At 58.8% G+C, this 12,348-nt stretch overlaps 3 protein-coding genes across 3 annotated transcripts in view; 2 read left to right on the top strand and 1 right to left on the bottom strand.

The window, feature by feature from the left end:
* Positions 1–1,575: 1,575 nt before the first annotated feature.
* Positions 1,576–5,355, top strand: GGTG_03900 (hypothetical protein; the record flags this gene model as incomplete). Its single annotated transcript, XM_009221683.1, has 4 exons — positions 1,576–1,790; positions 1,889–2,187; positions 2,262–3,867; positions 3,964–5,355. 4 exons carry the CDS (start codon positions 1,576–1,578, stop codon positions 4,925–4,927), a joined length of 3,084 nt encoding a protein of 1,027 aa, XP_009219947.1. The 3' UTR covers positions 4,928–5,355.
* A 671-nt stretch (positions 5,356–6,026) lies between these two features.
* On the top strand, positions 6,027–11,908 carry GGTG_03899 (hypothetical protein). Its single transcript, XM_009221682.1, has 6 exons — positions 6,027–6,408; positions 6,479–6,616; positions 6,676–9,174; positions 9,328–9,679; positions 9,752–10,482; positions 10,556–11,908. Exons 1-6 carry the CDS (start codon positions 6,394–6,396, stop codon positions 11,024–11,026), a joined length of 4,206 nt encoding a protein of 1,401 aa, XP_009219946.1. The 5' UTR covers positions 6,027–6,393; the 3' UTR covers positions 11,027–11,908.
* Positions 11,879–12,348, bottom strand: part of GGTG_03898 (hypothetical protein) — a gene marked incomplete at both ends in the record, with an annotated part of 1,470 nt that continues 1,000 nt past the window's right edge. The window contains one exon of the mRNA XM_009221681.1: positions 11,879–12,216. Within this exon, the coding sequence (XP_009219945.1) occupies positions 11,879–12,216 (338 nt within the window). The remainder of the gene's footprint in view (positions 12,217–12,348) is intronic.

Below are 12,348 nucleotides of genomic sequence, written 5' to 3'. Positions count from 1 at the left end.
TCATGGCCGAGTTAAAGTGGCGTGTTTTGGTGGGGGTATGCGGGAGTGTCTTCAAACTTTTGCTGCATAACTGTAGTTACCTAGGTAGGTAAGCGTCTGTCTACATCGGCTTGCTGCCTTCCTGGCGATAACCTGCCTTAGAGTCGCTGCTGACTACCTCTGGCAAGCTGAACTGAGAGTCTGTTTATTTGCGAGAAAAAGCAAGCGGCAAGGAAGACGAGGGAAAAAAAAACAAGTCGAGACGCTGAGTACGCCTGTTATAGTTTATCCGTGGGCTGGTTGTCGGCTGCACATCCAGACCCAAAAACTCGCAAGACGACTTGCTCGCCACCGTCGCTAGGTAGTGGCAACTCGAAGTCAGCACCTCAACTCCCGCAGGCATGCAGCTCCAGAAGCCGAGGTGCATGGTAGCTGCTGCATGCACAGGACGCTGCACGGCAAAAGGACAGCGGGTGCTCACGTGACAGTTTCAAAGGGACGGCACTGAAACTGATGGTCAGGGGCCTGGGCATTTCGTGTTTGACCCCAGTACCGAACCTTGCTGCGGGTCCATTCCAGAACGGCTATCGCGACCTACCCTGCCTGCCCTGGCTGGAGATCGGCAACCGCAAGTCAATACACGACGGCAAATGCCACGCAGGGACATGCCGCTGAGGCATTTTTCACGGGATCCTGACGGTTGCTTTCTTCTCACTGCTCGCGCCTTTTTCTGCCTGCTAGCTGCGCCTGCCCCGTGTGGATCGCGCCTTCGGTGTCCCGTCGGTCGAAACTGGCGCAGGCCAGGATGTCCAGGCTATTCCCGCGCACCGCTCTCGTTTGCAAATCCCTCGGAGCACGCTCTTCAGACAGCCCACCCCTACCTCAAGGTAGGCCCCTCTCTGACCGAGGCAGCTTCGTGCGACCTGTCTTGCCTTATCTGGAAGCATTTCGCTGAGCTCGGATCGGTAGGGTGGCTCGCCTGTCTCGTCTGAACAAACCGTGCAGCCCCACCCAAAACGATGCAGGCAAATCAGAACTTACCTGGCGCGTCTCCGATGAGCCAACAACGATGGACAGGACAGTGGCTGCCAGGGTGCATCAGAATCGGCGCTCTGTCCGGGGGATCCAGGGATGCCGCTCGGCCAGGAACCTAGGTTTTCCAGTGGCTTCTCAGCCTGTGGAGCAAGGTGTCCGTCTCGGCCAGTGTGCGAGATGGCTCCTGCGGTTGTTTTGGGTTACTCTAGACCTTGGACGCCTCCATCCGGGCAGCTTCAAGCTTCAGACATCCAACCGCCACCTACGTCGGGGGTTACCGCCAGAGGAGATAGGTCGCAGTGGTGTTCTTTCTCCGGTGGTCAGCGACTCGTGCCCACCGATCCGCCCGGCATCTATAAGTATAGATCCGAATCCCTTCCTGACAGCATCTTTGCTCGCACCTTCATCCCTTCTCTCCCAACTCAACCCATCCTTCGGCTGGCCTTCTGTGCTTCTTTCTTGTTTTTGTTCTTATTTCATAATTCTTATTTTGCCTTTTTTTTTTGTCTTTGGCTTTTCCGCCCTACAGCTGGCCTGTGCTCCGCACATCTTGTCCTCAAGATGGCTCCCAACTTCAAAAAGGTGAAGGTGTTCGGGAAGCGGAAGTTCCACAACCCTGTGCCGCTCAACACCGAGGACCCTGATCAGCCCGATCTGGAGTCGGGCCAGTTCCTAGGGGGCCGCACCAACCCCTCGCCAGGGATACCGGAGGTGGGAAGCTCTTCCGCAACTGCCACCAATGGCAGCGAAAACCCTTATATGGACGAATACAGCGCGTATGTGTAGCAGAACAGCCTCCCGGCCCGCCGGCAGCACGTGGCGTTGATGCTCGGACATGCCATCTGATCTTCCAACTAACCCTGTCCCCCTGCAGCCTGGTCCGCTTCGTCGACACCTACAGGGATCCCAACGCGGACGAGGGCGAGGAGGACTTTGAGGACGAGGCGGTCAAGTCGGCCCCATGGTGGGCATTCTGGAAGCCCAAGGGGGCCACTCGGTCCCTTTCCGACTTCCAGACGCCCGGCGACTGGCTCAAGACCGACCTTAGGGGCGGCCTGGACAGCCTCGAGGTCGAGAGGCGGCGAAAGTACTCTGGCTGGAACGAGTTGACGACCGAGAAGGAGAACATGGTCCTCAAGTTCTTCGGGTTCTTTCGCGGTCCCATCCTCTATGGTGAGTCTCCCCTCTGGACACCAGATCTCAGTCGAGGATTGTAGTGGTGCTGACTATCTTGTCTCTTGTGCCAGTCATGGAGGCCGCTGCTATCCTGGCTTTTGCTCTTAGGGATTGGCTCGATGCCGGCATCATCATCGGCATCCTGCTCCTCAACGCCGTTGTGGGTTGGTATCAGGAGAAGCAGGCGGCTGACGTCGTCGCGTCCCTCAAGGGAGACATCGCCATGAAGGCCCGAGTGATTCGCAACGGCAGCGAGCAGGACATCAAGGCCAGGGAGCTGGTTCCCGGAGATATCATCATCATCGAGGAGGGCCACGTCGTCCCTGGCGACGCCCGTCTGATCTGCGACTATGAACGTCCGCAGGAAGGGTTCGCACAGTACCAGGCCGAGCTGCAGGCCCAGGATGTCTCCAGCCCCAGGGGCGAAAAGTTTGACGACGAAGACGAGGAGGGCACCCCTCACACCGGCCACGCCATTGTTGCCATTGACCAGTCTGCCATGACCGGAGAGTCGCTGGCTGTCGACAAGTTCATGACCGACACCGTCTACTACACTACTGGTTGCAAGCGCGGAAAGGCCTTTGCCATCGTCACTCATGGCGCCCAGGCTTCCTTCGTCGGCAAGACGGCATCCCTGGTCCAGGGCGCCCAGGACCAGGGTCACTTCAAAGCCATCATGAACTCCATCGGATCCTCACTGCTGGTCCTTGTCGTGTTCTTCATCCTGGCATCCTGGATCGGAGGTTTCTACCGCCATCTCGCCATCGCCTACCCCGAGAACAGCTCCAACAACTTGCTTCACTACGTGCTGATCCTCCTCATTATTGGAGTTCCGGTCGGTCTGCCCGTCGTGACCACGACGACTCTTGCAGTTGGCGCCGCCTACCTGGCCAAGGAGAAGGCCATCGTTCAGAAGCTCACGGCGATCGAGTCGCTTGCTGGCGTCGACATTCTCTGTTCGGACAAGACTGGAACCCTCACCGCCAATCAGCTGTCGGTCCGCGAACCCTTCGTCATGGAGGGTGTCGATCTTAACTGGATGATGGCCGTGGCCGCCCTCGCGTCCAGCCACAACATCAAGTCCCTCGACCCCATCGACAAGATCACCATCCTGACCCTCAAGCGCTACCCCAAGGCCAAGGAGATGCTTGCCGAGGGCTGGAAGACGGAAAAGTTCATCCCCTTCGACCCCGTCTCCAAGCGCATCACTGCCGTGTGCACCTATAAGGGGGTCAAGTACACGTGCGCCAAGGGAGCCCCCAAGGCGATTCTCGCTCTCAGCTCGTGCACTGAGCAACAGGAGAAACTCTTCAAGGAGAAGGCTACCGAGTTTGCCCGTCGCGGTTTCCGTTCGCTGGCAGTTGCCGTGCAGGAGGGTGATGGCCCCTGGGAGCTCCTCGGCATGCTGTCCCTGTTCGACCCGCCGCGAGAGGACACTGCGCAGACCATCGCCGAGGCACAAGCCCTCGGTCTCTCGGTCAAGATGCTGACGGGTGACGCCATCGCCATCGCCAAGGAGACTTGCCGCATGCTTGCTCTGGGAACCAAGGTCTACAACTCGGATAAGCTGCTCCACAGCGACATGGCTGGCAGCGCCATCCACGACCTTTGCGAGCGGGCCGATGGCTTCGCCGAGGTGTTCCCCGAGCACAAGTATCAGGTCGTCGAGATGCTCCAGTAAGTGCCTGCCCCGTTGCCTGTCCAACTTGGATACGGTCTCGGTTCTGTGCTCAAGAGATGTTGGATTGTATGATGCTAACAAATATAAAATAGGCAACGCGGCCACCTGACAGCCATGACGGGAGATGGTGTCAACGATGCTCCGTCTCTGAAGAAGTCCGACTGCGGCATCGCTGTTGAAGGCGCGACCGAGGCTGCCCAAGCCGCCGCTGACATCGTTTTCCTCGCCCCCGGCCTCAGCACCATCGTTTCGGCCATCAAGATCTCGAGGCAGATCTTCCAGCGCATGAAAGCATACATCCAGTACCGCATCGCTCTCTGCCTGCACCTGGAGCTGTACCTGGTCAGCTCCATGATCATCATCAACGAGACGATCCGCGCCGATCTTATTGTGTTCCTGGCCCTGTTTGCGGATCTGGCGACCATCGCGGTGGCCTACGACAATGCGCACTACGAGCACCGCCCTGTGGAGTGGCAACTGCCCAAGATCTGGATCATCAGCGTGGTGCTGGGCACGCTCCTGGCGATTGGCACCTGGATCCTGCGTGGAACCATGTGGCTCGAGAACGGCGGCATCATCCAGCACTACGGAGGAATTCAGGAAATTCTGTTCCTCGAGGTCTCGCTCACGGAGAACTGGCTCATCTTTGTGACGCGCGGGTTCAACACTTTCCCGTCCTGGAAGCTGGTTGGAGCAATCTTTGTGGTGGACATCCTCGCGACCGTCTTTGCGCTCCTCGGCTGGTTCTCGGGCGGCATGGGCGAGGTGATGCCGGTGACCAACGCTAGCGAGAACGGAGCGGTCGATATCGTCACCGTCGTCCTTGTATGGGGTTACTCCATCACCGTCACCATCGTTATCGGCATCGTCTACTACGTGATGACGGGCTGGAAGCGCCTTGACGACCTCGGCCGCAAGAAGCGCTCGGCCTCGGACACCATGATCGAGAACATCCTGACCCATCTCAGCAAGGTCTCGGTCGAGCACGAGCAGGATGACAAGGGTGGAAAGCGCTACTACCTTGCTACCAAGCAGGTTGAGGAGGACGACGAGTAAGGAGAAGGCGAGGAGCAGGGAGACGGACTGGACTTACCCAGCTTCTTTCAGCAAACAAACAGTTTGCGGAACGGCTCGGCACTTGCCACATCGGTTCGATAGATATATACCCCATGGCGCTGGTCGATGTTTTTTTTTCCCGTTATAAGGTAGTGTTTTTATTCCCTTTGTATTTTTTCTTTCTTTCCTCTTTTTCTTCTTCTTTTTTTTCGGCTGTCACGGATTGGAAAGGATGCAGGTGGACGGTTTTCATTTCTCTGGCGCTTGACAACGAATCAGGTCGTTGGGTTTGGCTTTCGTAGGCAGGCAGGAAAAGGTTGATACACGACATCTACAAAGACCTACATCTACTACAAATCCCCTCACTGCATGGCACATCGAATCTGACGGAATGGCGCTGGAGTCTCGAGCGTTGCATGCATTGTTTGTCACAGCCTGACGGGAGTGTCGTTCGTTGCTGGTGGGCAGATTGATGCAGGTCACGGACCCCCATGTCGGTTTGATTGTTGTCATGGGGGGTTGACGGGAGGGGCGGGCATCTGTTCGGGCACTGCCTGTCTTGGTTGGTGTTCCGCAAGGGATTCCGAGTACCTAAATCAGGGTTTGAGTAGCGCGAGCGTCTCGACAACATGCACACGTGTGACACGGTCCACACGGCCGTTTTCGCCATCAAGTGGCGGTTGCAAAGACTCCTAGGGCGGCTCCTGTGCTGGGCTAAGCGCTAGTTTGGAAACCCCAGGGTGTTGTTTTTTGTTTGTTTTTGTGTGTTTGTGTGTTTGTGTGCCTGTTCTTGTATGTCTTGACCTTTCTGTATCTTTTCTCTCTCTCTCTTCTCGCTTTTACAAGATTGTTTTTTTTTTTTGTTTTTTCTTCTTTATTTTATGCAATCGACTCCCTGGACTCGGTGGTGCAGGTGCCCTCCCTCATGTTCTTTTATTTCCTGGATCTGGCTGCCGCAAGGAGGGGCCGGCAACCAGGGGAGGGGCTACTCACGCTCCCGTGCAGACGGTGGGGCTCCAACCCGATCATGCACCTATTATGGGCAGTGGGCCCGTGCGCGTCTCACCGGCAACGACACCCCAAAACACAACAACGGGCACGGGCAGCGAGATGCCGCATACAATAGCGACATTGCGTCCGCTGTCGTCCCCTCGTCTTGACACTTTGCAACACCCCCAAGGCATCTGTCATTCTCGCTTTGATATCGGGCTGGTTCTTTATTTTGTTCTTCTTCTGCCGGCCCGTCTCTTGTGTTTTTTTTGCGCTCGAGGCACCCGACCCCTCGTCTCGTCCTCACTCCGGCAGTCCCAGACGACACCGCTCGTCCTTCTTCCCGCCCGGTCCCAGCAGCCGTCACCGCGCGCAGCCTCCATCCTTCCGCATACTCGCCCCGTTCGGTTATGTCGTAGTCAAATCATTCGCGCTCCATCCCCACCACCGAAGCATTGGATTGCCGACACAGTAGGATGGCCTCGGAACCAGTGAGTTCTTCCGGTACCCTTCCTTTTTCTCGCGACCGAGAGCGCGTGGCCTGACCGCCCTCGCCGCCAGACGAAGCCGCTGCGTGTCTCGAGAAACAGCGTCGCGTCCCCGCCGTCTGGGATGGCGAGCCCGCTTCCCAGGGCTCTGACGGAGATATCGCCGGCCGAAAAACGCCGCAACTCGCCCAGCTGGAACCAGCCGACCAAGGTGAGATCTCTCTCATTCCTGACCAGCGCCACCGTGGCCTGCCCGCTGACGAGATGCAGAAAATGACGATGAGCACCGACTCGTCTCCATTCCAGTCCTCGCCGCTGGAGGTGGCCGCCACGACCACGTCTCCGCACCTGTTCTGGAAGAACAAGAACCTCAACTCCGAGAACAGCCTGTACGGCGCCCGGAACGGCTCGCCCTCGCCCACACGCCGCTCCTCGATCGAGCGGCTGCAGAAGGCCTCGCGGGTCAAGAACAGCAACATCCTGGCCCTGGAGCAAAAGCAGGAATACGACCCCACGCGCGTCCCTCAGGTCGAGAGGCCCCTGTCTAAGGTCCAAGGCAACGCCTACGGCGGAACCGGCGCTGCTGGCCTCCGCAACGCCCACCAGCGCGCCGGCAGCAAGTCCAGCATCCCGCTCTACAGCCCGACCAGGGCAGGTGCCGCGACGCCTGTGCTCGATCCGCCGCGCACCCCGAGCAAGGACCAAGCCTCTCCCATCAAGTCGTCGCTCTCGACGAGCCGGTTCAAGAGCAGCCATGACTCGTCCATGTCGGTCGACCGGGACCTGCCCAACGGCAGGTACTACCATCGCCACGCCAAGAGCGTCACATTCGATGCGGCCCCGCCTCAGGTCAACGAATATGAGATGGCCACGCCCGACATATCATCCATCGGATCCAACTCGCGCGAGGGCAGCTACGAGTCCGGAGAGGATAACGACGGGTATGACGACCATTACGGCGTCCATGATCCCATGGGCCCCGACGACAGCTTCGATGCCTCTCTGGAGGATACGGACAAGACCCCAGTCGTGGGGCCAGATGATTGGAGGCACGACAGCCCTGCCGCCGCTCGCTCGAGCCAGCAGCTCGATGATCCATTCGACGGTAGCCCCATGCCCGAGGTTGTCCCCAGCACGCCCTCGAGCGGGCGGCCACAGAATGGGCGCAACAATTCTGCCACCTCTCTGAGCGGTGACCACCGGCCGCTGCCTCCCCTACCGGGCATGGCTCAGCCGGCAAGGCCGGGATCTTCGGCATCCAATGGCCGTCCCGGCACCGCGGGCAGCATGCAAGACTTGCAGCGTAGCTTGCCGTCGCCGCCGTCGGCGTCGGCGTCCAAGTCGGATGTGCAGAACATTGGCAACGGCAGAATGCCGCTCGAGGAGCGCCTAAAACTTATGATGCTCTCAGGCGGTGCCAAGACCGCCGCCGAGCAGCAGAGGGAGCGGCGCATGCGCCGGGCGGGTGCTCGCGATAGGATTGGTAGCCCCACGCCGGAGCGGGAGATTCACAACACCAGCTTTCATGAGGAGGAAGACGACGCTGTTGGCGACATCTCGGGGCTGGAGGAGTATCAGCTTCCGCCTCGCATCTCGCGCGAATCCATTCTCCGCCGAGTCAACGGTAATCAGACGCAGGAGCGCGAGTCCGACTACCGCTTCTCGTCGCCCCCTCTGAGCTCCAGCCCGGCACGCCCAGAGCGTACCATCCCCATGGATCCAGATGTGCCAATTCCAAGCACCGAGGATTCCATGCTCGATCTGGACGGCGAGGAGGAAGAGTCTAGTGTCATCATCCACCGCAGAGAGCATGACGATGAGGACAATGGCGAGGACGATGACGATGACGATGAGGATGAGGATGACGAGGACGACGAGGAATTCGACGATGATGCGTACGATATTCCCGAGCTCTACGCTCATGGCGACGCGCATCGTGAGCCTCTTGATCTCGCGCAAGACCATTCTGATGATGAGGACATCTCCCTCGACATCGAAGATGATTCGTCGCGCAGTCGCTACTCGGATGAACCTGTCGCCCCGCTGGTTGCCAAAGCCAGCGTGCCCGAAGAGGATGTCTCGACCACGCCTCGTGCCACTACTCCCGTACACGAGCGTGTCGTTGAAGAACGGATCCCCGAGGAGCGCAAGGAAGAGAGCGCGCTGCTGCCCGAAGTGCCGCAGAGTTCTAGGAGTATCGATTTCTCGCGTGGACTGCAGGAGTACATGCTTCCGAAGCCGATCGATCTGGACGGCCCGATGCTGAACGAGTCCAAGTCCAGCGCCAGGCGCACAGCAACGCCTGAGAAGATTCTCTCCAAGCCCGAGTACGACGGCTCGGGATGGGGCGACGATGATGACTTCTCGGAGCCCTCAACGCCCGACTCGGTCATTCATCACCCTGTTTCAGACGTCGAGGAGGAGCCAGAGGAGGGGGAGGAGGAGTCCAGGGCCACACCTGACATCCCCGAGCACGTTGCCACCATCAAGGCATCTGGATCCAGACTCAAGACGCGCCCGTCTAACACGCCGTCGGACCTGGCGGCCATGCGGGACGCGAGGCGGCAGGTCAGCCGCGAGATCCCAGACGTGCCGGCAATCCCGGCTAGGCACGCGAGCCAGCGTGATGTGGGAGCCGACCTGGCCGCGTCCGAAAGCGAGGCCTTCCTTGAGCGACACCCCAGCTTTAAGAAACGGAGTCTCACACTAGACCTCGATCTCGGACTAAGCCTGGACCAAGACTTCGACAGGGTCATTGAGACACAAAAGGTTGCTTACTCTCACTCGTTCCCGGTCGACTCGGGAGCACTGTCGCCAGCGCCCAGTGCCCCTCGGCCCAGACAAGCGTCACGGGACCAAGCGCGCCACGCCGCGGCGTCTAGCAAGAAGGCACCGTATACTAACATGACATCCCGAAAACAGCGTGGCTACCTGATGCGCCAGAACACAAAGGTGGTCACTGCCACGGACAAGGAACGCGACGAGTACCGCTTTGCCCGCTCGGCTGGCAACTCGCCCATCAAGCAGGACCGGCCACAGTCTTGGACGGTGGAGCCATGGAACGGTCAGGTTAGGAAGAAGAGCGTTCGGAAGCGCACCGCCCTCGCCGGGCCTGCTCCTCCGCTGCCGGGCCAGGAGAGCAACGTGGCGGGTCTGAACCCCCACGCCGAGGAGGAGCTCGTCGGCGACGCGACGGCCGAGGACAGTGGCGAGAGGGGCAGGCTGTTCGTCAAGGTCATGGGCGTCAAGGATCTGGATCTACCCCTTCCCAAGAGTAAGTTGCGCCTCCATTCGACAGCCCTTTTTCTCGTCATCCCGCTGACCTCTGTCTTCCTCGCGCACTTAGATGAGCGTAGTTGGTTCAGCCTCACACTCGACAATGGCGTACACTGCGTTACTACGGCATGGCTGGAACTTGCCAGGAACGCGCCTATTGGCCAGGAGTTCGAGCTTGTTGTTCCCAACGACCTCGAGTTCCAGCTGACGCTCAACGTGAAGCTCGAGAAGCCGGCGCCGCAGCAGGCGATTCAGTCGCCCACCAAGCTCAGCCGGCCAAAGACATCGACGTTTAGTCGTGTGTTTGCCTCCCCCAAGAAGCGCAAGGAGATGGAAATGCGCATGAGGGAGGAGGAGGAGCGTCTGGCACGGGAGCAGCAGGAGGCACAGGCTAGGCTGCGCAACAGGCAGCCGACTCCTTGGGACCTGCTGTCGCCGCTGGCGGCCGAGGACGGCAGCTTTGCTCGCTCGTACGTCTGCCTGAAGGAGCACGAGTCTCGCTGTTATGGTCGCCCGTATTTGGTGGACGTTTCGGCCTTCAACGAGTGGGCCACCGAGGAGGCCGGGTTCGCGTCGAGCGTCAAGAGCAAGCGCGGCAACACTGCGCAGATCGTCCGCCGTGCTCCTTACAAGGTTGGCAAGCTGGAGCTCCAGCTCCTCTTTGTGCCGCGCCCAAAGGGCGCCTCGGACGACGACATGCCCAAGAGCATGAACTCGTGCATCCGCGAGATGAGGGCGGCCGAAGAGCGCCTGGCCCGAAACTGGGAGGGCCCCCTCAGCCAGCAGGGTGGTGATTGCCCGGTAAGTTGCACCCCGCGCCGTGGAGCTGGCTTGCAACTTTTCCACTAACGATATTGTCTTATCCCCTGCACAGTACTGGCGCCGTCGCTACTTCAAGCTCGTCGGCACCAAGCTGACGGCCTACCACGAGGCCACACGGCAGCCGCGCGCAACCATCAACCTGGCTAACGCCAAGCGTCTGATCGACGACCGGCGAGCTCTCACGGAGAAGGAGACGACTGGCCGCGGCGGCAAGCGGCGGCGGTCGGCCTTCGCTGAGGACGAAGAGGGCTACATGTTTGTTGAGGAGGGCTTCCGCATCCGCTTCAACAACGGTGAGCTCATCGACTTCTACGCCGACACGCCCCAAGACAAGGAGGGCTGGATGAAGGTGCTCTCTGAGGTGATTGGTCGCGACAGCGTCAACGCCGACGACGATGCCAGCACAATGAGCGCGCGCAACAAGAGCAAGTGGTGCGATCTCGTCCTTAAGCGGGAGGAGACGGTCCGCCGCCGCACTGAGAGCCGCCGCGTGCACTCGCGCACCAAGAGCATGTACATGTAAGCGGACATGGCTCACAAACCGCATGTTGCCTACCACCTGGCCACATGCTACAGCGCCTCGGCCTCAACGGGACGCGTCTCTTGCATCCTCTTATTCTTTCTGCCTGGCGTCGAGGAGAAGGACGGTGCAGCAACTACTTTCAAACTAATGATAAACGCATGATGTCAGCAATGTCGAGCCCGGCATAGATTTCTCTTCTGGCCTGGCCTCATCAAACGGCCAGTTTCTGGTCCCTTGACCATAGGCCATGCATACTCTTGCGTTTCTTTTCATTTCCCTTCTTTTTATTTCTTCTTCTTTTCTTTGTCCCTGGTTGTCTTCTTTTGCTCTATCCATATGTCCATAAAATGGTCGCCATTCTGTTTTCCTTCCTGTCCTGCCTGGATATGGACACGTTTGGCTATCGACCGTCCACCCCAGAGCTGCTCTTCTCTGGGACGTCTGTCTGATACTTTCCATTCGAGATCATATCCCCGATTCTTCTTCTTTTGAACATTATCACATGCACTTAATCATTCCCTTGTTTCCTACTTTTCTTATTCCTGTCATCGCCTATCGGATGGAGTCTTGTGGTAGCGGCACCTTGGGGATCTCACTTTGGGAAGAGGATGGGTCTGTGGGTGGTGCAATCGGGGTTTCGGGTTGGGCGGATCGAGATGGCTGCGTGGCTAGAGCGGGTGAGAGTGAATAGGCCAGCCAGCCCCTGAGCCTCTTCATGCCATCTCATCCGCCTGACGTCTGGCCTAGCCCCATGGAGGGGCCTGACTTTTGTTTATTTGCTTGTATGAAATCAACCTGATCAACTGTATTAAAGGAACGTCTGAGATACGTGGTGAAAAAGACAATCTTGATTTATATTGTGTCTGTGCTTTTGCTCGTCCGGTCTGTGACTGCTGCCTCTTCCTCGTCCTTCCGGCGATTCCAGTCTATACACTCCTCAAGTGTCACGCCGCTGCCGCCAAAGCAGTCGAGGGCGCTGCCGATGGTGAGGTCGACCTTTCCGGCGCTGAGCCTGTCGACGGCGTCCAGGTCTTGGAGGTTACGGCCGCCGCCGGCGTAGGTGACGGGGATGGTGCACCACTCGGCGAGCCGCCGCACGAGCTCCTCGTCGATGCCGCGCTGCAGGCCCTCGTTGTCGGCGGCGTGGATGAGGAACTCGGAGCAGAAGGGCTCGAGCTCACGGATAGACTCTGTGGATGAGGGGGGAAGTGGTTGCAAGCGGAACCCAACTTAGCTGCCCTACATCCGTACATGCAATGCATACAGACCATTGGCAGTGTCGGAGAACTCGTGGAAAAAGAAAAAAAAAAGTGAAAAAAAAA

This window comes from Gaeumannomyces tritici (genome assembly GCF_000145635.1).
Source record: "Gaeumannomyces tritici R3-111a-1 unplaced genomic scaffold supercont2.2, whole genome shotgun sequence".
Lineage (NCBI taxonomy): Eukaryota > Fungi > Ascomycota > Sordariomycetes > Magnaporthales > Magnaporthaceae > Gaeumannomyces > Gaeumannomyces tritici.
This window is presented reverse-complemented; position numbering and strand designations above follow the sequence as displayed.

Coding starts and splice junctions, on each gene's coding strand:
- GGTG_03899 (XM_009221682.1), top strand. Junction 6,617..6,675: donor GCTGGAACCAGCCGACCAAG/GTGAGATCTCTC, acceptor GACGAGATGCAG/AAAATGACGATGAGCACCGA. Junction 9,175..9,327: donor GGGTCATTGAGACACAAAAG/GTTGCTTACTCT, acceptor TCCCGAAAACAG/CGTGGCTACCTGATGCGCCA.